Here is a 24986-nt window from a genome sequence, read left to right as displayed (position 1 = left end):
CTTCATGACTATATTTTGTTTTGGTGTTTGAGTCTACCATATTATTTGTTGGTTTGATTTCTCAAATAGTATCAACTACAACAGCAACATATGAGATCATATGAGAAATCAACTCATTATCTGTTATGCTGGCTTCTCTTTTTCTTGGTTCTTCTGTGGCAATATACATCTTTCTTCTGAAGGCGAGAACTGTTAGTGTGATCATTTTAATATTTTATTAAATTGCAATTTTAGCAATTGTCCATTGATGACATTTAATGTCATCTTTATTATTCTTTCTTTAGTGTATAAAAATGTCTTTCATTATCATCTTTATTTAGTGCAAGACTAAATCATTCCATTATGTATTTTTAATCTAATTATCACTAATAAGTGGTGCACTAAATCATATTATTATGTATTTTTAATCTAATTATCACTAATAAGTGGTGCACTAAATCATAATGGTACACTAATGATGATAATGATGGCATTCTATTATTTTTTCATCTTTGTATGATTTTCTCTCCTATAAATAGAGAGGTCTTCTTTGTTTTGAAAGTAAGATAAGAGAAGAAAAAATTGAGAGAGTTAAGTTTATATAAAAAAGAGAGTTCTTATTAGTTGAAGGGAGGTGTTCTTTGTGTAGAGCTTTAAACTCAACTCTTGTCCAGAGTTTGTTGAGTTACATTTTTGTTATAAGACTGTTGTATCCTGGAGGTGACAAGTCAAGAGGACTACTGCTGGACCAGTGAAACAATTTACTACAATGGGCTTGAATCTCCTTAAAGAGAGCGAGATATCCGCGCCTCAGCCAAGAAGTGAAGTTAATTTCTTCATTTTATTTTTCAATTGTAATTTGTAATCTTATAATTTCACCAACAAGAACTCATCAGGAGAGTAATGTGCTTTGACTAAATAATCAATAGTTCGTATTTACTGCAACATCTTTAGGTATCTCAAATGTACTTGGAGCAAATTATGCGTCTTAAATCTGCAGAGGTTTGAGTTTACTTATAATATGTTGTTTTCAGAACCTTATACTACCAATACTAGACTTTCAAGTTCAAAGGATCATTTCTTATTTGCTCCAATTTAGAGTCTGCATGAACTAACAAAGACTATCGCCATTCTCCGTACCCTTTGCTATTCTGTTTAAGCTACAGAAGAGGCTGGTTTAGTTCCTGGAATGTTATAGTTTTTCTTGGTTGATGTTTCAGTACTGTCAATTATCATAGCGTCACACGAGTTGGACTTAGAAAAAGAAAAGATAGCAGACATCAAGTGCTTCATCTTTCTCTGAATTTATTGTACTCTATTAAACAATTGTATTCAACTGTGTTCTGTATTCTTTGTTTATGGTACGAAATGTTCAAACAATGATGCTAATGTACATAGTTTTCAAACTTTACAGTAAGTTGCTTCCAGCATTGTCGAATTCAAATGAAAAGCATATTTCATTATAGCACGTTCAGGTTTCTCTCCGATGTCAGCATGCTTTTGAACCACTTAGCAGAGGATTTCGGTGTCCTAGTGAGATTATTCTTGAAGTCTACATGGTATAGTCCAAATCTTACAGTATAACCTGAGTTCCATTCCCAGTTATCAAGTAGTGACCAAACAAAGTAACCTTTGATATTGCAATTGTCTTCCCTGTATTCGTTTGATTTTTTCCCCGTTAAATTTAAGGTAAGAACAGAATAACAACTTGAAACATAGTAATAAATAAATGCGTTAAATTGAAGTTTGAGCACCTTATGGCAGCAGAGAGATTCGAGAGATAGTCTCTGTGGTAAGTTATTCTCCTTTCATCTTGTAAAGCATCGTGTAACGCTATATGTGATTTGTTAGGTTCATCCATACCTGAAATCAAGAAATTCAACCATTGATTTTTGTCACTCATGTTCTGTTTTTTGCTTATCCAGGATGACTATGACATTTCTTACCATTTTCAGTAATCATCACCAATGGGTTTCCATATTTATCTTTGATGTAATTCATCAACTTTCGAATGCCCCATGGGACGATGCGTAGCCAACCAGATGCAGCCTGGAGAAAGACGCCGATCTTTAGGACAACGATCACCACTTGCCAAAATATAGAGGTATGAAACAACTAATCAGGCATACCTTTTCTCCAATTGCGACTCCACGCCTGAAAGCTGAAGTAACAAAGGTGATTATCAGTTGATACTCTTGACTTATTGTCCAATTGAAATAGTACCTACTTTTGATATCTTACGGGTAGTTATCACAGCAGAGTCGGAGTAAGCATCGTGCAACATGAACTTCACGATCCTTGCTCTATCATTCCGTGCATATAACGTGGTATAATGATTGATGCCAAGAAAATCGATAGATCCCTTCAGTAGTTTTGACTCTTGCAGACTGATCTCGGGCAGTCTTTTAGCCACTAGCTTCTGCATTGAAAGAGGATAATTCCCAAGGAGAAGTGGATCAAGGAACCTGAGTCACTTTGTTTTTGTTAAGTTGGTAAGTTACACTCAATTTTCTTCCAACTCCATTCACATTATTAGAAATAAATGACTAAAATTACCAGCCAAGTCCAAAATCCATCGCTCTACTAGCAGCAGCTCTATCCTCTTCGCAATCTGAACATGGCTCGTACCATTTAGAATCTAATGCTATCCCCACTTTGCCTCGTTGACTTGCCTGGAATCAGTGGCAAAGCAAAAAACAACAATCCACCAAGGGTGTTCACGATTTAATATATATATTTATAAAAAGTAAATTTTGACCAAATATACAGAGTATAATTTTCAGACTCATCTGTTCAACTGACCACTCTTCCGTCTATGTAGAACAACATGTCCATATATTATTTCCCTTGTTATTGTTTTTGCAAAAAAGAGTTCTTCTTTCGAACTGAAATACCTTGAACATTTTGTGGTAAGCATGATAAGCAGCAGCATGAGACAACAGAATGTTATGTGCTACGATATATGGCTCAACGGATGATTTTCCTTTCCTGCAGAACAAGTGCAAAAGAATAGAGCACCTTCCTGGAGCTTGAATCCCCAAGTCATAACCTTGAATTGTAAAACCGTGAGGCTCGTTAAAGGTGATCCAATGCTTTACTCTATCTCCAAATGCTTTGAAACAAGTAATAGCATATCGTTCATATTCCTTTCTGAAACAAAATCGATTTCATCAGCTGGAAACTTTGTACTTGTAATATTCCTGAAAGACCATATGCTTGTTAAGTGTTAACAGACATACATTATTCGATTACTCAAAAATCCCTCATACGAATCTTCAAGCTTCTGTGGTAGATCCCAGTGAAACAGAGTTACATAGGGTTGAATTCCTGATCATGTTACAATAATAAAATAATTAGTTTCATGTAAAGTTAGATTTTCAGATAGCATGTTAGTACTTTAATGGAACCTTTTTCTAGTAACGCATCTATGAGATTGTTGTAGTATTCAATTCCATCTGGATTTGGTTCCCCTGTTCCATCTGTGATATGTGAATGTTACACACTAGTTAGGAAGTAAAAGATAAGAAAAACACCTTGAGTTTTAATTTATATACACTAGTCGATGTAAATTTTTCATTTACTATAAGGTCATTAAGATATGAAATTTGTAATCTTAAAAATAACATAAATTACCACTACAAAGGTAAAGATGATCAGTTTTCTTACGCTGATAATGTATATAATTTAAACTCATCAATAAAAGATAAAAGAGCAGGTAAATGGTAATAAAAAGGAGAAAAAATCTTACTTGGGAAAATTCGTGTCCAAGAAATTGAGAATCTATAGGCATCCATTCCTATATTCTTCATCAAGTCTATGTCACACTGTAAAATATTGTCAAAGTCACCTCGTGCTAGTTAGTTAAATAACGACAAAATTAACGCTTTTTTATTTTATTTTTTTTGGTCAGCGACTAAACTTACTTTTGACAAGAGGGATCAATTATTTATTTTTTTGTACCTTAGAGAATACTCTGATGTGGAAGCAACTGTTATTCTTATCTTTTAAAGATGACTAAGTCACCTCTTGATATTTTGTACTCTGAATTATTTATCTCCTTTTATAGAATAAGTCGATTAATCTAATTACATTAAATGTTTGTATTTATTTTAATACATTTCTTTTTTTATTTATGATATTTTGAAGCTAGTTTCTACATGACAGTCGACTATTTCGATACTAATAGAAGCAATTGTTATTCTTTATCTTATAAAGATGATAACTCCCATATGTTCTCTCTCTCACACTTTAAAAAAAAAAAAATAGTCGGTGCATAATTATGAAATGATTAGGTGACATTGCTTATCCTTAAAGTTTCTTAACCAAAGGGATTTTAATTTGTGCTTCCAATAAAGTTTAATATAGTAAATATTAAATTTAATAAATTTCAAAAAAGAATTGAAATACCTCGAGAGAGATATCAAGAAATGAATTAACTTTACAATTGTTGTTTTACCTGGAAACGATGATATTGATCCACTGCTGTGTTTGCATTGCTGAAGTCCAGTATTCTTCCTATATAATTTCTAATTAGGCGTTGAATATATAATTAAGTAAGAAGAATTAGACAAGATGATTACACATTTTAATAAAGCTTTTAGATGTACCAGTAAAATCATTACCTGGTCTCTTGATGAAAGTATCCCATATGCTAATTCCCTTGTTTCCTTCATTCACAGCACCTTCAAACTACAAGACCAAAAGAAACCGGGGATGTACGGATTAGAATAGAGACGGATTCAGTATTTTAAGTTTATGGATTCTGGATAATAACAATTTTTTGCTAAGTTCTAGATAGATTATTTACAAGTATAAAGTTCATTTCTGACACAAATACAAAATTCGAGTCAAAGCTATTGAATTCTGCTGAACCTGGAACTTCTAACATAAATTCGCACTTGGATTAGGATGAAGGGGCAATAACAAACCTGATAAGCTGAAGAAGCAGTTCCAAAGATGAAACCCTCAGGAAAATCAAAACGGTTGATGGACTCAGAATTCACAAAAAGACATGACAGACAGATGATGAATAGGGAAAATATGATTTTCATGGGGGTTGAGGAGTCTTTTTAGTGTAAATAAGGGGGTAATTAAAATGTCAACGTTTGGTTTAGGTGGTGTTATAATAAAAATTAAAAAAAAAAGTGCAAAATGCCAGACTTAATATAGAGAAACCTTTTGTATACTTGAAGAAGTAGGCAAAACATTTGGAGTAGCTTTATGTAAAACTTTGATTAGATAGAAAAATATGCTAATTTAAGCAAAAAGGAAAAAAAAGCGTTGAAGGCAAGAAAGAAAATTAGACAAATGACACACTCGCCCTTCTCTTGCGTTATAGCTTTTTATTCGGGGGTAGATATTTGTTTTAGGATATTAATTTAAATTCGCACGGTATAATAATAATTTTTTATATTCTTGAAATTGAGATCGTCGATCTAATTATATCATTTTTCATCTTTGTACTTTTGCTTACGTGTTGTGATATGAGAGTGACAAATGTTAGCACCCACCGGCTGAATTCTTGTGCCTCTGCCTTCACGACTATTATTCCTCCTAATTTAGTTTAAACTCTCATCATCTAAGTAACCTTCAAGGTTTCTACTTCTTTGGTAACGATAGTAACTCATAACAAACTGTAAAAATAAAATAATAAAAAGATCTAGTGTTTTTTTTTATCATAAGCATAGAATGTGAGATGTTTTATAATAATCGTTGTGATGGCATTTGATCGATTTTTTTTTTAAGATTATATTAGGGAGGGGGATAAGGAACTGAAATGTATGCTATTGATGGGATTTGAACTTTTCGTTTCAAGCTTTCTACTGTGAAAAACATTTATGAGTGACTTATTGGTTAATAAAGTGAATGAAGAATCGTGTGATTTTAAAATCAAATAACTAATTGATTTATTTTTATAGATACTGACCTTAATGAACATAGTTACATGATACATGTAGCTAATGGAGGTGACAAATATCCCATAAACAATTGAGACGTGAGTAAATTAACTAGTGAATTGAGCCAACTTTATGTTTATTTTTAATAATAATGGTATCTTTAGTGGAAGAGAAGACTTTTGGTGAAGTTGTGACCATTATACTTCACCTCTAATATTATTTTCCTGTTGACTGCTTCACTAACACTCGTTGAGGCTCACAATTACAGGATTGAAGGTGAAGAAAATTTACTATTTGAATGCGTCACTCTTAATAATTTTATATATATTATGTGTATATCATATCTATAGTATCATTAATATATTAGTCATTAATAAATATTTATTCATCAATTATTATTTTTGATAAGCAATTATATATGCGGGGGTGAGAGTGGGTGGGGATTTGTGGAAGACCGTGTAAAATTTGGGAAGAGAACCTCAAAAAATAATTTCAAAAGAAAGTCTTGAGTTGGCCTAGTGCAATTCGACCAGCACTCATAAATCAGGTTATACTCTTAGGGGCCGTTTGGTCACCGTATAAGGGCGAAGTTATTAATTTTATACCATGTTTGATTTTTATATTTTCAATTTATATAATGTTTGGTTGGTGTGTTTTGAAATGTTGTATAAAAGTTATTTTTGTATTGATTTTACATAATTAATACTCACATAACTTATGATGAAATTTATGTATAATTTTATGCGGGGTAGAAAGTGAAATAAGTTATGACGGTATTAGTTATACATGGATTAAAATAGTAAATTACATGTTTACCCCTATTAATTTACTTTTAAATCTTTCAACTCAATATTTTTCATCATTTATCAAGACGTTCGAATTAGTTTATCAACTCAATATTTTAGTTTACGTCTTAATTAGTTTAAGTCCTTTTCTTTTGTTCTCGTCCAATAATTAACTTTTAAGTGTTTTTTTTTTGACCTGATGGATTTGTTACTTTTTTAATTAAAAAAAACATTTCGTGTGCCCATATATATGTGTGTATGAAGATAACGAATCAATAATTCATGGATTGTATCCTCTATATAACTAAATCCTACATAAATAATACATGCATAAGTAATACTTTCATAATTAATACCTACATAACTAATACCTGTATAACTTATTCCTACATAACTAATACTTGCATAACTTATTCCTACATAACTAATACTTGCATAACTTATTCTTACATAAGTAATACCCGCTTAACTTATTCCTACATAACTAATACCCGCATAACTTATTCCTACATAACTAATACCTACATAACTTATTCCTACATAACTAATACTCACATAACTTATTCCTACATAACTAATACCTACATAACTTATTCCTACATAACTAATACTCACATAACTTATTCCTACATAACTAATACCTACATAACTTATTCCTACATAACTAATACCTACATAACTTATTCCTACATAATTAATACTTGCATAACTTTAGGAGTCGTTTGGTGTGAGGAATAAAAATAAATAGTCATGGGATAAAAAATAGTCTAGGAATAAAATTTTGATGTCTTGTTTGGTTGTTATGTTCGGGATAACTTATCCCACCATTTATACTATAGTGATGGGATAAGTTGGGATAAGTTATCCCACCATGTATATGGGATAATTTATCCCAGAATTAACTTGTTTCCAACCAAACGGTTCCTTAACTCTTAACCGAAATAACTTGTTATAAATATTTGAGGATACTTAAATAAATATGTGATCATATTAATTAATCGAGATATGGTTAAAAATAAAGTTATTTAAAATAAGGTAAAAGCGATTTTCATGACAAACAAGATGAAAAAAATGAAATTGAATTGGTCTGATTCGAACATATAAAAAGTATATTCAAGGATGCGCCACTTAAAAAGTGTTGCATTAAAAATAAATGATGATTAATTTGATTGAACTTGAAAAAATAACTTTTGAAGAGTCACTTGCAGTTATGATTTTAGATATAATTCCAATATATGCCTATTCATTGATTGTCCTATAGTGTGTATATATATATTTTCCATCTTCCTACCAAGTAAAATTTAAAAAATAAAACCACAAAGAGAAGGTAATAAAGGGTTTAGTATATTCACAACCCTCCACACAATATAGTGCGAGGTTTGCATTTGTTCTCATGGATTTGACTCTCATACTTTATTTAAATTAAGCTTGTACGTGACTTTTACACTCTAAAAATTACCTAAAAAAAGAAAGATTGTTCAATTTTTATAAGAAGATCAGAGATCTTATCCCAATCTCATGTGGAATTCTTTCTATCAACACCTTTGAATTACTATCAATGATAAGTGTTGAAAATACAAAATTTTTATTAAGAGAATTCAACAAAATATCAGAATGCATATTTAATTCAGTCAAGAGTACTTAAAAAAGCATATGCACGGAATGATATTTATTTCTACTTTATTTATATGATATAATTTTTCCGACGAAAAAGATTCAATTAAACTTCTTTCTTATATGTAGCCCACCACTAAAAAGTTCATCAATAATTCCGACATATTCATTAAATTACACACATATTGCATAGTGTTAAGTACACGAGAGTTAGTTTTGAAATTTGTTATCCTAACCCATAAATCCGTATATTTACATTTTCTAAGCGACGAATCCCATAAGCAAGAAAATTGTTATCCTTTAAGTAACAGCCATTTTGGCTTTAATAATGTTTGATTGGAAGCCAAACTATTATTAAAAGTACTCTATTTTGATGTTGAGAATATATTATGTATTCAATTATATAAAATATATAGATTTAATATATATTACAATTAATATATATAGAAAAATTATACATTAACTAGTTAAAGTATTATTTCATTGATTGGCTATTCAGTGAAGAAATTCTTTTTTATATTGCTATTTAAATATATATACAATTTATTACAGGTTCGACAAACTTCAAATAAAAGTATATTCATTCTCCTCTTTTCTTTTTTCAAAAGCTCAGCTCAGTGTTGATCAACATAAACTTCATGGCAGTAAGTGTTATGCTTTCTTGTTCTCAGTGTTTAGACTGTTACTTATATTATGAATCTTCTTAAATTTACATTTAATTCATAAAAATGAATGTACCACGACTGAAATCAAATAAACAAGTCATTAAAATTTAAATAAGAGTTGGAAGTTTTTGGAATGTCAAATCACATTTCAAACAAAAATGTATGAAGTTTAAGACTGTTAAGCCAAATGTTTAAAATTTGCTAACACAAGTAATATAACGCAATTCTTTTTAAATTTAAATTTAATAAATTGTAGCAGAACTTAAAAAAAGCGGTTCTTTAACGGGCTATGAAAATCAATAGTGGGCTGAAATCCAAGATTGGACCCGCCTGCATGTTTAACAAGACGAATTTTAAACTAGGTCTTCTCTTCTCTTCTCTTAAACCCTAATTTGCAGAACTTCATATACCATTTCCTTCAACTCAGCCGGGAGAGAGAGACGGCGGCGATATGGGTCGTGTGATCAGAGCACAGCGTAAGGGAGCAGGGTCCGTCTTCAAGTCCCACACGCACCATCGGAAAGGCCCCGCCCGGTTCCGTTCACTCGACTTCGGCGAGCGAAATGGTTACCTGAAGGGTGTTATAACGGAGGTTATTCATGACCCAGGTAGAGGTGCTCCGTTAGCCCGTATCACTTTCCGTCATCCATTCCGTTACAAGCATCAGAAGGAGCTGTTCGTTGCGGCGGAGGGTATGTACACTGGCCAATTCGTTTACTGTGGGAAGAAGGCAACTCTTATGGTTGGAAATGTGTTGCCACTCAGATCTATCCCTGAAGGAGCTGTCGTTTGCAATGTTGAACACAAAGTTGGTGACCGTGGTGTTTTTGCAAGGTGCTCTGGTGATTATGCGATTGTTATCAGTCACAATCCCGATAATGGAACCACTAGGTATGCATAATCACTCCTTCTGTTTCGTTCTATTTTGTTAGTTTTTGTAAAATTTTTGCTCACTGTTGCTCTGATTTTCTATCTAATTTGAACATAGAACTTGTGATCTTCTTAATTTGAACTGTAGAATCTCTACTTATGCATATCGCAGTTTTTCTTAATCTGTTATTGTATTGTATTGTATTGTGTTGTTAGTTTAAATACAATATTTGTTTGTATTGTTATTTAAATTTTTGTATGGTTCACTAATATATGTGACGATGAAAAGTCCCCATTTTTGGTAAATACTCATTTGGTGTGAACGACTGAAAACCAACAATATAATACTGCCTAACAAGGTGTTAATGGTGCTTGTTCATTCTCTGGTGACTATTGTTCTGACTTGTCTTTTATAGTATTCAAACCTGAAAATCTGCTTTATATTGTACTATTAACTAAGAGTGGTTATACAATAAATGTGGGATCATGGAAGAAACCCAAATTAACCAGGTGTTTGTAATGCTATAATCTGATTACTTGTCTATGTGACGCCTGTGTTATCTGGTGTTTATAATGTTTTTCTCTGGGGATTTATTAGCATTATGTGTTGATGGGCCTGATTTTTTATTTTTTTTGGAAAGATGCTTTAGTTTTGATTAGTTATACTAGAATAAGCACTTATGTAGAATAGAAGCTTGACAGTGACTATGAATGTCCGGTTTTGGATTTTTCTTTTCTACGATCATATCTTGATCCCTGCTTGAGACATTGAATTTCAGTTTGTGCCCATGCACTTTCTGAAGGAAGATACGCATAGTTGGATCCACTTCAGAATGAAACTTGCTGTTTGAAAGGGCATTTTCTGCCAAGCTGTGTCCTTAAGGTTGAATGAACTTCTAATAGTTTAGTCTCACTAGGTTTATGCTTGTTTGAGACTTAAATGTCTATCTTGATGCTTAAATATATGATTGTCTGTGCGTCATTAGCAATATCATGAACCTAATACATCTTTTCCTGTGACAAGCTGATAGTAGTACCTTTGGTTCCCAGCTACACCAGTGTTTATATTTTGTCTTCTTATCCTCAATGAGTTGATGGGAATACATTCAAGTTTTCCTTTAATTTTATTGCTAAACTAACACTTGAAATTTTGTTCTCAGTTGATTGTTTCTGTTAGGGCGACAGTGGTATCACACTCAGTTGGCACATACATCAGAAGTTTGTTGAAGTGTTAATTCGATTCATTTACTTTTGACAGGATTAAGCTCCCATCAGGATCCAAGAAGATTGTGCCAAGTGGGTGTCGTGCCATGATTGGTCAGGTAGCTGGAGGAGGACGTACTGAGAAGCCAATGCTCAAAGCAGGTAATGCATACCACAAGTACCGGGTAAAGAGGAACTGCTGGCCCAAGGTTCGTGGTGTTGCTATGAATCCTGTGGAGCATCCTCATGGTGGTGGTAACCATCAACATATTGGTCATGCTAGTACTGTTCGTCGTGATGCACCACCTGGGCAAAAGGTTGGTCTTATTGCTGCAAGGAGGACTGGTCGTCTTCGTGGTCAAGCTGCTGCCACAGCTGCTAAGGCTGACAAGGCTTAAAAAGTTTACGTTATCACTGTTTTTACGTATTTGTTTCCGGATCAGTCTTTTCAACTATTTGAGTGCTGAAATTTTACTAAATTTTGGTGGGGTATTCAGTAGTAATTTTGAAATCCATATTGGACAAAGTTTGCCATTTAACGTTATGATTCATTTAGCTGCTAACTTTTTTCATTTTCGTTGATCTCATCATTTCTTAATTCTGTCATGCGTAAACTGTGATGCTGTCTTTAATGCCACTTCGTGTTATTTCTGTATTTGCGATGCTTCTTAATCTGGTTGGCAAGAAATAATCCATTCTTGACCAACTCGTTCCCTTGAAGCAATAGTAAGTGTGTTGCTCTTTTGTATTTTTCCTTCATAACCCCTTTTCTCATTGTGTTTTGGAGTACACTGGAGCAGCTACATTTATTCATTATTCACCCCCATGAACACGGTCACATATAGGTTGTGGAATCGGCATAGGTTATAAGGAAAATTTGACCAACAGTTTACGCTCTTAAAAGCTACTGTAAATGATTTTTACACGTTGAAAGGAGAAGTAGATAGATTCATTTAAGTTCAATGTTCATTTTTAATTAGCAGAATCTGTTTTCAACCTTTACAACTGTCAAGGGATCAATTTAATTACGCAATCTTCTTTCTCTGACAAACATATAGATATATACTGTATACGTTTATAAATTATGGCAGATTAGTAGATACTGCTGAATGTACCAACCATGCGATCACGAAAATTCAGTAAGTGATACTCTTTTTCTATTTCTATAGAAACTTACAAAGCTTTTAGACAGCGGTCTAAATTAAGCTGTTAAAATTTGAACTGAAATTGATAATTTGAGTCAAATTATATTTTTGTTTTAGCGATTTTGATAATGGTTTCTATTTTTTAAATTATCGGGTTATCGGTTCTAAACGGTTCCGATAATTCGATAATAAATTAATTAGGTACAATTTCAAATATATACAATAAACTAATTAGTTTACAACAAATATAGTCATGTTTTATGAACATTACTTATACATTCAATATGCATTATGATACACTCAAAAACTGAATATAGTTTGACTATATATGAAATATATACTGACTATACATGCCTGCACAACGAATGACCATTTTTTTGGTAATTATTTTTGGCGAATGGCAATTGGTGTAACTATCCCAATTAAATAAGTATATTTATACCATTTGATAAAATAAAGTCCTTGACTTAGAGTTCACTTTCATACTTTTATTTTTGAATGTTTCAAACTCTCGGTTATTTTATAGCGTGACAGTGTTTGCTTTTGAGCAAGATGCAAGTTGTCAACTCATATTCATTTAGTTTGTCACTTTATTTCTAAGTAATTTTCAATTTTTTTTTAAATCTTAACGGTTAAATCGATAACCGACTCAATAAACAGATAAGTCAATATCTTAATGCTTCTATAACATATCAACATGTTTACAAATCGATAATCGATAAGCCGAATGGATAAATTTCAAATCCAAATCGAATCAATCGATACACAACCTTAATCTAAATTTTTCTTTTCAACAAATTGAAAATGATCATTAGATTACTTTCTAAAATTTTGTAAGTCATTGGTAGCTAGTAGAACTTTGAAAACAAAACTACTGGCTAAACACCCCACTAAATATGTCTAGAGGACTAATATAAGGGTTATTTGGGTAAATTACCTCATGCAATTGTGGGCTACCATTCAGCCCATTGGACTGCTACTGGTAAGCCCACTTTATAGAGCTCACATTTTAAGAAACAAAAAATCTACACTGTGTTCTAGGTATCTCTGTAAAACCCTGGTGGTCTAAGCCTCTAAGGAACGAAGCCCCTTATGGCCTTGCGAGCAGCGACGGCGGCGACGGTGACGTCACCGCGGTGTTTACGAGCTCTGTTATCTACCTTTTCCTCAAATTTTCCGCTCAATACGCCATCGAAGCAAGTTGAGAAGCCGCCGCCAGCTGAACCATCCACCAATCTCTTCGTTTCTGGTATATTCCTATTTCATTTATTTTCCTCATAAGCTTCTCATTTATGTTCCCATTTTTCTAATTTTTAGTTGTATTGCATATTTTATGACTGTTTTCTGGCTCAGATTCTTTTCTTTTTTCGCATAACCTTTGATTTTAATTGATAAAATAAAGATGTATTTTTGTATGCATTTAGGTGCTTACTGTTTATTTTTGCGTATATGCAATCTCGATTTCAATATGTCATAGTTACTCCACTTTCAATGAGAATCATCCTCGCTCTAAACAAGCGGATATTGTAGCATAATATGCTTGTTAACATTTGTATATCCTTGGTCATTTCAGTTTCCTCGCTATCATTCATGTTCTAATACTATCTAGTGTTGGTGTATATGCATTTTATTATTAAAATAAAATATTAAGTGCATCATATGTAAGTGGGTATAAATTGTGGCAGTAGATGACTATTAGTTCATGTAACTCATATGACCATTAGTTCTTGTAACTCTCATGGTCATTAGTTTCTTATAACTCATATGACCATTAGTTCTTGTAACTCTCGGGGTCATTAGTTTCTTATAACTCATTATTACCCCTCATTTTATCCATTGATTACATGGAAGCCTTTTTCGCTTATAAATAATGGTGCATTTTCCTTTGTGTTGGGTATGTGATGAAATATGTAAGTGCAGAAATATTGCCTTGTGTAGTAGTGAAAGAAAGATTTGAGACAACAAAATATTCTAAATCTTCAACTATATTCACTATACAAAAGAGAGTAATTATATGTTAAAGAAAAGTGTTTTTATGTGGAGCTTTGACTCTTCAACTAATCCGGTGTTGTTTGTGTCACACAACGTTGTTGGGCCGTTGAATTCAGAAGGAGATAAGTCAAGATTATTACTGCTGGATTGGTGTAGATTATGCCGCAGTGAATTTTAATCTCCTTAAAATTGTTGGTAATATACCACAAATACAATAAATTACAATTGAAAAATAAAATGACAAAAATGAATAAATAATTCATTCAGGCTTAGGCGTGGATATCTTGCTCTCTTTTTTCAAACTGTAACAAAAATTGAATCTCCTTAAAATTATTTCTTACATAAAAAGTAGTATCACTTTGTTCATGAAAAATATTAGGTATTTTTTTCTTTATCTTTTTTCCGCTTAAATTGAGCAAGTAGAAAAATACTTTATCCGTACATCTGTTTTCTTCCATCTCTTGAAGAGAGCGACATTGAGCGCAATGATCTTGAGATCTCCTATTGTGATATCCACACTTTTTCAAACTCCATTGTCATTGTCATCATAATCATCATTCGAATTACTAATTCTTTTCCCAGTTTCTCTTCTAGCAAGTCTCTGTAGAGACCGTAGCAACCTCGAGGGTTGATATGACTTATCAGGTTCATTTCGGCCATTTTGTGACTTAACCGAATTTTTTAGGCCTCTTTGTCGACATGAACCCTCATTTATTTCAGCAGAGCATGAACTCAAACAAAATTTACCAAAGCTTCTAATCTCAATGTGTTTTCTTCTAAAATAAACTTTCCTACCATACAACCGTTCCACTTTTCCTCGTTAGCTTTCTCCAAATTATCACACTGGCAAATAGGAATACCGTGAGGGTTCATGGCGACAAAGAGACTGAACGGATCTGATTAAGTCACAGAATGACCGAAATGAACCTGATACGTCATATCAACCCTCGAGGTTGCTACGGTCTCTATAGAGACTTGCTAGACGAGAAATGTGGAAAAAAAAATAGTAGTTTGAATAACCTTGGAGTTTGAAAAGGTACGGGTATAAAGATAGGAGATCTCAACATCATTGTGCTCAACGTTGCTCTCTTCAAAAGATGGAAGAGAAGAGATGTACAGGTATAGTATTTTTGTACTTACTCAATTCAAGCGGAGAAAAGCTAAAGAAAAAAAACTTTTTACCTAATATTTTTCATGAGCAAAGTGATACTACTTTTCATGTAAAAAACAATTTTAAGGAGATTCTATTTTTGTTACAGTTTGAAAAAGAGAGCGAGATATCCGTGCCTCAGCCTAAATGAATTATTTATTCATTTTTATCATTTTATTTTTCAACTATAATTTATTATATTTGTGGTATATTACACCAACATCTAGTATTTACAAATGAATCTTAAGAACCATAATATCTTTCTAGAAAAATGTAAAATAATTGAAACATCGTATTCTTTCTATGTCAAAGGTGTCGAGTAGAAAATAGCTGTCATCTTTTTGCAATGGGCAAATCCTGGCTAAGAAATGTAGCGTGTGGATGATGTGTGTTCTTGACCTCTTATACTGAAGCTTTCAGGCTCCGTGATTTTACAGGGAGCAACATTTTTTTTCCTTCTTTTTTTCGGGAATAATTAAGTCTTCTATCACATATTGTGTTGTTAGAATCCTTAAAACATTTCTATGCTAGTTGCCTGTAATATCTGTTCAGCAGCATGTAATGGAAGTTGGAACGTGCTGAAGCTCTTGTTTTAAATTGATTATGTTTAATGTCACTGGAATCCTTAAATGATTCCTATGTTTGTCATTTCCAGGGCTTAGCAAACGTACTACCTCAGAAGGGCTTCGAGAAGCCTTTGTAAAATATGGCGAAGTGGTCCATGGTACATTTTACTTATCCTCATGCACATAAATTATGATAAGAATACATTTTAAAGGAAGTATATTGATTGTATTATTTTTGTTTTTTTGCAGCCAGAGTGGTGACCGATCGAGTATCTGGTTATTCTAAAGGTTTTGGGTTTGTTAGATATGCGACCTTGGAAGATGCTGAAGCTGGTATAAAGGGCATGGATGGCCAGGTGAGTTGTGACACGACACCAGAGTACATCTTTTTCCATTTAAGGAAAATTTACTTAATAGCCCTAATGTTGGTGTAAAAAACTATGCTTATTGTACCCATTCTTTCTTCATGTTACAGTGGCAGTTATATTCTTGGAAAGCCTTTTATGTCTGTAATTGGATTTATTAATCAGAATAGATATTTTTTGGTGCACTTCCTTGACTGCCCATCTATAAAAATCTTTTTAACGATTTAAAAATATATTTAGTCAATGGAGAGAAAAAAACATTACAATAATGAATTGAGTAGTAAAATATTTGATAACTCTTACAAAATGATAATGACATGACGGAATGTGCTTAAATGGTTTCTGAACTTCTCAATATGGTGTCTTCCTTTTATAGGCAAAGACTCGTATCTTATTCTGTTGAAAATGTGGTAATCTTGAATATACTACAGGGAAACACAGTAACATTGAAATGCAAGGGAATATTGAAATGATCGGAAAAGTTTTACATGGCCTCAAGAATCCTACAAATTGTAACGGAATAGCATATCTTTCAACCTTTTTTTTAGTTAAGCATAAGTCAGTTTCTTAGAGTGTATCATTCATGTTTCAGTGATTGTTATAAGTAAACATGTCATGTTTTATGTAGAATCTATGTCTCCATTTACAAACCAAGATTGCAAGGATGGATCGTACTTGCTCTGAAAAAATAATGCCCCAATGTTGCATTTATCTGGAATTATATTTAGTCATGGATGTTTTGGTGAATATTAAGTCAGACATGTTATGATAAATTGCTTGAGTTCTTTTAAATGCATGACTTTAGCATGTGGTTTATTTGTGGTTTCTTTCTCAAAAGAGAGAACATATTATGTGTTTTTCTCAAACTCAGAATGTATATATATACTCATTGCACTACTGCCCCTTAGCATGCACAGAGGGTTGTCAACTTAGCATTTGATTGTTGAACTAGTTCTTTTTGCTTTTTTTAGTTGGAACCGTGACTGAATATGGTTTCTTAAAGAGAAATGAAAATCACTTTCTTATCAAATAATTCATATTGCACTTAAGTTTTCTTGTGTTGCCAATTTAAGTACTTTAATATTCATGCTTTATAGATAGCTTCATGACGGAGAATAAATTGAGGTTTGCTTAGACTTGTTTTATGTGAGTCTTTGATGTGTTACTTGAGCTGAGGATCTTTTGGAAACAGCCTCTCTACCTTTGGGAGGTAGGGACTAGGGGCAAGGTCTGTATACACTCTATCCATCTAGATCCAACCTATGGGATTTCTCTTGGTATGTTGTTGTATAGATAGCTTCAAGGACTTCCTTTTCCCCATTCCAGGGAGGCAACTGTAACCTTATCTTGTCAATAATTAAGGTCTTAACTTGCATCAGGAAAGGGGAGAGTTAGTAACTCCTAGTTCCCATAGGTGTTGAGGGGTCCTAAGGCTGAAGTTTGTGAGACAGTGCATCATAATAGCTGAATTTAGTGGTAAAAAACTAATCAAGTAGTCTCACTAGCTTGGTCCATTGGCATATATAGTAATTTCGTCAAGGAGATTCAAACAAAATGCTCTCGTGTGTCTAGGGGATCAAAAAATGTAATATTTATGTACACGCACGCACACACAATTTTCACTTGTGTACACAGTAGAATTTTTTTTTTGACGAAGGGAATTCAATCGAACCCCCTTGGGTATATGTGGCTCTGCCAGTGGTTTGCCAAAGGATGGCCGTTGATGATATGCTATAGTGCTCTTGAAAGATATTTGGTTCTTGAAGGATTAATTTTAATTCATGTTTGTCTGTTTCCTTATCTTTTCTTGTAGTTTCTTGATGGATGGGTTATCTTTGCTGAGTATGCAAGAGCTAGACCACCGCCTCCCTCAATGCAGAACAATAATACTGTACCTGGATATGGCAATTACAATTCACCATCATATGGCAGGCAATAAGATGTAAATTTTGGAGCAGTTCATCGCGATTTAAGAAACGGCTTCCATCTTACAAGCTAAGGAAAGATTTTTGCATCATGGCACTTCATTGTTGTATACTAAAACTTCACCTCATTATTTTTGGAAGTAAAATTTCTGTCATAGATAAAACTTGGATATAATAATATGTTTGCAACTTCCCTTTTAGTTTTATTTAGTTCTCTTAAAGACGTGATGTATTAGAAGCTTACATCTTTTATGAAAAAGACTTGTTACTTTTCAGCATTTGTGTTTCAGTACTCATTTTTTTGAAGCACAAAATGTCTTTCATCTTTGTGTTCATTTGGGAGATTGAAGTTATTAGTGTGAAGAAGATTGATTTTGACATTATGACATATAGACTGGGATATACCATGTTATTTCCCTTAATCAAAGATGTTTTAGTTCCAATTTGCATCTAATCTATAAATATCTGGTGAGAAGCAGGACACGCAAGTTATTAAATTAAATCATGTTTTGTCTCTTTCAAAAGTCTATTTGGTTTTGTAGGGTAAATCAATGTTGTTTTCTTGTCCCTTGATACTAGATCTTTCTTATTTATTGAGGGGTGACGGGTAGTTTCGTAGCTGGCTAGACTAATCCTATTATTAGTAGAGATTAGTTATAATTGAATTTATGTAGAGATTAATTATTCATGTATTAGTTATTTCACCTTGCATTATTTTATGGCTTCCTTATAATTTATACATATAGTTTTTTAAAATGTAAATTTATACATGTCTTAGTTTTTAAATTGTCAGTCAATAAACTTTGTATTAATTTTATACATGAAAATTATATTTCATATCTATCTATTAAACATTATATAAGTATAAAAGAATTAATACATGAATAACTTGTTTCTTATCCAGCTACCAAAACGACCTCTGATTTTTGGACACCATGATTGGACTTCTGTTTAATCTTAATTACTTTATCTGTTTCAATTTATTTGTTTGATTTTAATTTGACATGAAATTTAAGAAAATAAATAAATACTAAGAGTTATGCTTTTAAATTAAAAATATGTTAAATAGATCAAAATATATTTAATTTTGCGGTCATGAATATGCTACTCCCTCTGTCTCATTGTGGCATTTTTTTTGGTCCGTTCCAATAAAAATGTCACCTTATTATAATTAGAATTTTTTTTCTCAAACGAATTAAAAAGAAAAGTAAAATAAAACGAAGTACTACTATTGGTGACAGGCGGCTAAAGATAGTCCATTTTTCTTAGAATGTACTCTCTGTCCCATATTAGATGAGTATCTTATTATAAATATTTGTCTCATATTAGTTGATTATTTATTAAATCAGGATAGAATTAATTTTTTTTTTATTTTGCCCCTACAATTAATATGACCTTTGGAAGTTTAAATAAATTTTGAAGACCAAATTTTTTTTTTCAAGGGGCTAAAATATGAACAAAGGGTAAAATAGTAAAATTAATCAATCTATTAATGATTTTTTAATCATTGTGTAAAATAGAAATTGCTCATCTAATATAGGACGAAAGAGTATGATATAGGATGTTTGCCTTCATCCACAAGTAAACTTGATGTTTGCAACTGAGAGTAACTAATCGTTTCTGATATCTCATTTAATGAAAAAACAAGTGGTTTGCTCCATTTAATCCATGTGGCACTCAATTGTAACAAAGTATCATTGTCTACCATGGTGTCATTGTCTAATGTAGAAGCTAACTGTGTGCAGAGTGGATTGCCACGTGCTAAAGTTAGTATAATAAAAAAAGAAAATATCACTAGTTTAGGAACTAATTAATTAAATATATTCTAATTTATAATATTACGAATCTTATCAAATTTTGGTGCGTTCAGATACATGTATCTCAGGATATATGGTTTTAAAATTAGGTGTAATTTATTCTAAATACATTGTATCCAAATAGATTAGCATGTATATGAGATACATAAATAAATTTCGCTCGCCTCCCTCACTTTCCTTCCATCTCGCTCGCCTCCCTTTCTATTTAGCGTATTTGATAACAAAAAATACATGTATCTAGCTTTTTCAATATATGATAAAAAAAAATATATAATTATTTAAAAATATAAATAAAATTGATATATATAATATGAATGTATATGTAGTTTCTCCGCAAAAGAAGCAGATGTTAAAATAAAGTATATTTATTTGTTTATGCAACATTAATGCTATTGCCTGTATCTGGGGGCATTTTGTCCACGTTGTACTTGTGTTGGCTAGTATCCAATCTGTTAATCAATAGTTTATTTATGTACCATATATTTCTAGAAGTACTGTTGGACGGGTCATTATACCATTCTTGGATACGATTCAATCATGTTTATTTTGGATGTATGTATGAGCATTAACATGGATATCCACTTGCCAATGTATATAATGTTTGTGATGGTCTTGGCATGTACAAATTTGAATTAGTCAAATTTCTATGAATGTCATATATCCGGTGAGGAGTTGAAAAAAATACGAATATAAAAAAAAACACACGTAAAAAAAGTCAAGAATTGCATATATAATTTTTTAAAGAAGGAATTCAAATAAAATTCTTGTACTCCAAAGTCCTAGCTTCGCTCCAACGGACAGGCTAGTTGAAATATATTTGGATAAATGCTTAAAATTAATTTTGTAATGTTCAACTCCTTGAAAAATATTTGGATTGATGTCTGTGTATTAGTGTTAAAAATCCTTAAAATATAAAATACTCCCTCAATCTCAAATATATGTTATAGACTATATTTTAAATTTGTTTCAAATAAGAAAGTCATGATTATTAATAATTTAACTTTAAATTATCCATTTTATCTTTATTGAGAGCGGAGTTGCTAGTATTGGACTTTCTGAAGTCTTTTCTTCAGAAAAATATTATTTTCAATTATATACTATCACATAAATAAAACGAAATAAATAATAATGAGTAAAAAAAAATAAAAAATTTCATAGCTCGATTAATTATTCACCTTATTGATAAAATTTGATTTTCCGCTCTGTAATAGCTTTCGATATTTTTCCTTCTCACTACCCTACCAAGGACAATAACTACCAACTACCTTTGGGTCCCCCTGTTATAACTCCAACATCCACAATAGTGCTTGGTGGCAATCTCTTTTGGTCCATTTAGCCACGAAACAGAGCAAAACAGGGGCGGGTCATCTTTAAATACAAAGCTTAATCTCCTATTCCTAACTCTCTGTTACCCAAAAATAACTAAATAAACATGAAGTTCCTTCTGGAACTAATAGCCTGCTGTGGCTGTTCTTCAGGTTTGCCCCCACCTGAAGACATCGGGCCTCTCGTTCCTGGCCCGGCCCTGCCGGCTAACCGGAAGAACAGAAGGCGAAGGAGAGGTAGAGGTGGACCAATGAGTTCTGTTGGTTCAGTCCCTAGTAATTGGAGGCCGTCACTTTCGGCCATATCGGAAGACAACGCTCTACCACCTAGGAATGTGAAGAGAAAAGTCATAACTACTTCCTCACCCGCCACTAAACCCCGTCGTAGTTGCGAGGACACCAGGTAATTTATTGTAAACGTTTTATCTAAAAAGTTTAAATAAATTATTAGAGATAATATATCTTTATTTATTTAATTTTGTCTTTTAACAAGTATTGATTTTTTTTTAATGATGATAATATGTATGTGATTGCGGAGAAAACTCTTTTTATTTTATTTTATATATCAATAAAATTACTCAATTTGTTTGTTATAGTATATCTTAGAAAATTACTATGCCATGTGGGAGGGGAGGTATGTGCCTTAACCATTACAATTAATATACAGTTTAAATAAAAGTTATTGCATTTGTTCGTACTCATCATACCTAATATTGTAGTAACTATTACTTGAATGTAAAGTTTAAGCAAAATTTATTGAGTTTAAGGAATTTTTAGTTATAAGCTATTATATATGCAAGAGATTATAAGTACTAGAACGAATTCTGTTTCCTATTTCAAGTTACTCGTGCTTATGATTTCTTTGTGTTTATATTTTGAATCTCCTTAATGATAATTCTGATTTCACCGCTCATAATTGTTATCTTTGTAATACTTTTGCAGGAGAATTCCAGTTTCAGCTTTGGCGCCAGCTTTCTCCCCAACTTCTTTTTAATTTTAATTTTAGACTACTCAACAATCTTTTATTTTCCTCTGTAACCTTTTGGGGGGGGGGGGGGGGATCATGTATGCATATCCTGTAAATGTTCTATCTTATCTGTTTTTATCTGATTATTTGTGATCTTCCCTTCTTTTTTTTTGCTGAATTGCGACGAGAGTAAAAGTAGTATGCAAATACTTTCGATTTTGATTTGATATGAAATTTAAAATAGTAAAAAAAAATTGAATCTTGTAATCTTAACCTAAAGATATGTAGAATGTATAATAGTGTCTTTTAATCTTGTGGTCTTAAAATGATAAGTAGAAAGATAAAATTAAAGAGTTATCGAAAAAAAAAGATCAGAGATAATTTTTTAAAATAAACTAAAGAAAAAATAAGACAAATAAATTGAAACGAAGGGAGTAATTGATTTATGGAACCAAATTTAATTCATCTCATTAGGTTAAAGGCGCAATTTAACTCAGCAAATTAATAGGGACACAATTTAAAGAGCAGCCTTTTTTTTGGAAGAAAAAATAAATTACAAAGTGGAGAATCGAATCTTTACTAACAAGGTAAAAATTCAAGTAGCAAACTAACTAAATTACTAAGATTTTTCAAAGTGCGACTCTAAAATATCGTGCAAATAGTTTAGGACATCCGCTCAAAAAAAGGCTTATATTTGTAGCTCCGAAAAAGTCGAGCAATCACTGTATTTAGTTTTTTAAGGGCAATTGGCCCTCTAAACTACGATAAATACTTATTTGCATGGGTATTTTATCACACAATAATGTAAATTACTCTACGTGCATGTCATTAGGCCCACTATACAAGCTATATGTATAGACTGCAGAAATTATAAAATTGAATTCCTGCTCATATTATGGGCATTGGACATGACGAATAGTCCCTTTAAAATTATAAATAATATCGATAGGTGATGACTTTGCAATAAGTATAGAATACTGATGACTTTTGCAATAGGAACAAAATATAATTTAAAATCATTTCTATGCTTAAATAATGGAGTACCTAGTACTAGTGAGATCAACATCATGTGTTTTTTAATACATCATTTGACATGGAGAAATATTTTTTGAAAAAATTGATCAAACACAATTTATTTAATATTTTTTTTGAACATCTGAAAGAGGACATACCGTCATTCTCAAGTTACTTGAAAGATGTGTGCCATTGAAGGTGACTGTATATGTAAGAGGTTGTTATTGCTCAATTTCTCGTCCCCTCATGGATGCTATTTATTTTATTTCTAACTTGTTAGATGCCAACTTGGTCCTTTGACTTAGTGAGTTGGTAAATTGGTCATCCCAGATTCGTATTCAAATAAAAACATGTTGAATTTTGAATCAAAGTCTTGTTCTCGTGCCTGCTTGAGATTTGAGTAAGAAGAGAGCTTATAGCCACATTATTTACTTTGTCTAATTATTGATAACCTTGAGATGGGCGAAGATTATACTTTACTAGCTGGTGGTGATAAAAAAAAAGAAGGAAAAAAGGACTATGACATTTCCATCAAAAAATTAGAACTTATTATTGAAGATAATTAAAGTCAAATTGAGAAGGGTTTCAAAGTTCTCAAATAACCAAGTAGCTGTTAATATATCTTCATCAGTTTGATAAATTATTGCTACGTATGTACCATATTTAATTTTAAGCAATCGTTATAGTTGTGGTGGAACAGTAAGACTCTGATATTATTGATTATGAGTCTATCTTTGGCCGAGAAAGTTGACATATAATAAAGAAATTGGATGTACTATAGTAACTATATTTATTTGTGATGTGATAGCAAGTAATAATTAAACATAATATCAGCTAATTAAACATAAGCAACTGATAAAAAGAATCAATAACATAACATAAAATAAAAGATGGGCGTTTGTACGGAAATTTGATTGGTTTCAATTTTTTTTTAAAGATATATGATTATTTTAAATGAGTGTTTGTTTATAGATATTGATTGATTTCAAATATTACTTTTTGATTTTTTTTTTTCAAATATCAACTAATTTGTATCCAAACGTCTTACTTAAATTCTCACATGGCCTGATTTTTGCAGTGGCCATGGCCAATATTACTTAAAGGAATGATGATAAAAATGATATAATCGTTAGATCATAGATGGCTAAAAATTTGCAAGGAAATTTAAATTAAATAATAGTACTATAAAAGAAGATTCCTATTAAACTGGAACAATTAATAGACCGTCCTCCAAGTAATTAATGGCAATTTTACTTGGTCTAGAGGAAGTCAGCGTAAACATATATATAGTCAGTTGATGATTATCTGAAGTTTTACGTTATTGATAAGTATTTTGATTTACATTTTTCAATCCTTCACTAGAGTAATCTAAATAATTAACATGTTTTATGAAATTTGTCACTAAATAATTCGTACCTATCATATTCTTTTGTATAATCCATCGTTACGTAGAATTGATAATAAAAAAATTTACCCCCTCCATTTTTTTTAGTTGTCACGGTTTTCTTTTTGAGAGTTAAAAAAATATAAATTTTGACTAACATTTTAAGATGTATATTTCATCATATTGATATGAAAAAAAGTTGTCATTAATTGTATAATTTTTAAATATCTAAATTTCTATATTAAAATAATCTAATTTAATTTTAAAAATTAATTAAATTAACTCTCTAAAAGTACAACACAACACCTAGAATGAAGGAAGTA

At 31.8% G+C, this 24986-nt stretch overlaps 4 protein-coding genes across 6 annotated transcripts; 3 read left to right on the top strand and 1 right to left on the bottom strand.

The window, feature by feature from the left end:
* Positions 1-1197: 1197 nt before the first annotated feature.
* LOC129893348 (putative beta-glucosidase 41) lies at positions 1198-5206 on the bottom strand. 3 transcript variants are annotated; one of them, XM_055968858.1, is made up of 13 exons: positions 4908-5206; positions 4602-4668; positions 4436-4494; positions 3728-3803; positions 3387-3458; positions 3219-3306; positions 2874-3129; positions 2536-2651; positions 2221-2444; positions 2109-2140; positions 1926-2028; positions 1734-1842; positions 1198-1632 (listed from the first exon to the last, which is right to left on the bottom strand). In XM_055968858.1, the coding sequence occupies exons 1-13, from the start codon at positions 5028-5030 to the stop codon at positions 1440-1442; spliced, it is 1518 nt and encodes a 505-aa protein (XP_055824833.1). In that variant the 5' UTR covers positions 5031-5206; the 3' UTR covers positions 1198-1439. The 3 variants fall into 3 exon arrangements, with proteins under 3 accessions (XP_055824833.1, XP_055824834.1, XP_055824835.1); XM_055968859.1 differs by having other exon boundaries at positions 4436-4505; positions 4908-4997; XM_055968860.1 differs by having other exon boundaries at positions 4436-4490; positions 4908-4997.
* Positions 5207-9263: 4057 nt separating this feature from the next.
* On the top strand, positions 9264-11585 carry LOC129892292 (60S ribosomal protein L8-like). Its single transcript, XM_055967859.1, has 2 exons — positions 9264-9831; positions 11069-11585. Exons 1-2 carry the CDS (start codon positions 9392-9394, stop codon positions 11409-11411), a joined length of 783 nt encoding a protein of 260 aa, XP_055823834.1. The 5' UTR covers positions 9264-9391; the 3' UTR covers positions 11412-11585.
* A 1599-nt stretch (positions 11586-13184) lies between these two features.
* On the top strand, positions 13185-18434 carry LOC129893113 (organelle RRM domain-containing protein 2, mitochondrial). The gene is made up of 4 exons (XM_055968608.1): positions 13185-13407; positions 15956-16024; positions 16116-16222; positions 18045-18434. The coding sequence occupies exons 1-4, from the start codon at positions 13251-13253 to the stop codon at positions 18168-18170; spliced, it is 459 nt and encodes a 152-aa protein (XP_055824583.1). The 5' UTR covers positions 13185-13250; the 3' UTR covers positions 18171-18434.
* A 2899-nt stretch (positions 18435-21333) lies between these two features.
* On the top strand, positions 21334-22391 carry LOC129892283 (uncharacterized). The gene is made up of 2 exons (XM_055967849.1): positions 21334-21701; positions 22241-22391. The coding sequence occupies exons 1-2, from the start codon at positions 21406-21408 to the stop codon at positions 22290-22292; spliced, it is 348 nt and encodes a 115-aa protein (XP_055823824.1). The 5' UTR covers positions 21334-21405; the 3' UTR covers positions 22293-22391.
* The last annotated feature ends 2595 nt before the right edge of the window (positions 22392-24986 follow it).

Source organism: Solanum dulcamara, chromosome 6 (assembly GCF_947179165.1).
Source record: "Solanum dulcamara chromosome 6, daSolDulc1.2, whole genome shotgun sequence".
NCBI lineage: Eukaryota > Viridiplantae > Streptophyta > Magnoliopsida > Solanales > Solanaceae > Solanum > Solanum dulcamara.
The sequence above is the reverse complement of the archived record's forward strand: the minus strand, read 5'-3'. Positions and strand labels throughout refer to the sequence as shown.

Coding starts and splice junctions, on each gene's coding strand:
- LOC129892292 (XM_055967859.1), top strand. CDS start 9,392: ATGGGTCGTGTGATCAGAGCACAGCGTAAGGGAGCAGGGTCCGTCTTC. Junction 9,832..11,068: donor CCCGATAATGGAACCACTAG/GTATGCATAATC, acceptor TACTTTTGACAG/GATTAAGCTCCCATCAGGAT.
- LOC129893348 (XM_055968858.1), bottom strand. CDS start 5,030: ATGAAAATCATATTTTCCCTATTCATCATCTGTCTGTCATGTCTTTTT. Junction 3,804..4,435: donor ATCAATATCATCGTTTCCAG/GTAAAACAACAA, acceptor AATATTTTACAG/TGTGACATAGACTTGATGAA. Junction 1,633..1,733: donor AATCTCTCTGCTGCCATAAG/GTGCTCAAACTT, acceptor AAACGAATACAG/GGAAGACAATTGCAATATCA.
- LOC129892283 (XM_055967849.1), top strand. CDS start 21,406: ATGAAGTTCCTTCTGGAACTAATAGCCTGCTGTGGCTGTTCTTCAGGT. Junction 21,702..22,240: donor CGTAGTTGCGAGGACACCAG/GTAATTTATTGT, acceptor ATACTTTTGCAG/GAGAATTCCAGTTTCAGCTT.
- LOC129893113 (XM_055968608.1), top strand. CDS start 13,251: ATGGCCTTGCGAGCAGCGACGGCGGCGACGGTGACGTCACCGCGGTGT. Junction 16,025..16,115: donor ATATGGCGAAGTGGTCCATG/GTACATTTTACT, acceptor GTTTTTTTGCAG/CCAGAGTGGTGACCGATCGA. Junction 16,223..18,044: donor TAAAGGGCATGGATGGCCAG/GTGAGTTGTGAC, acceptor CTTTTCTTGTAG/TTTCTTGATGGATGGGTTAT.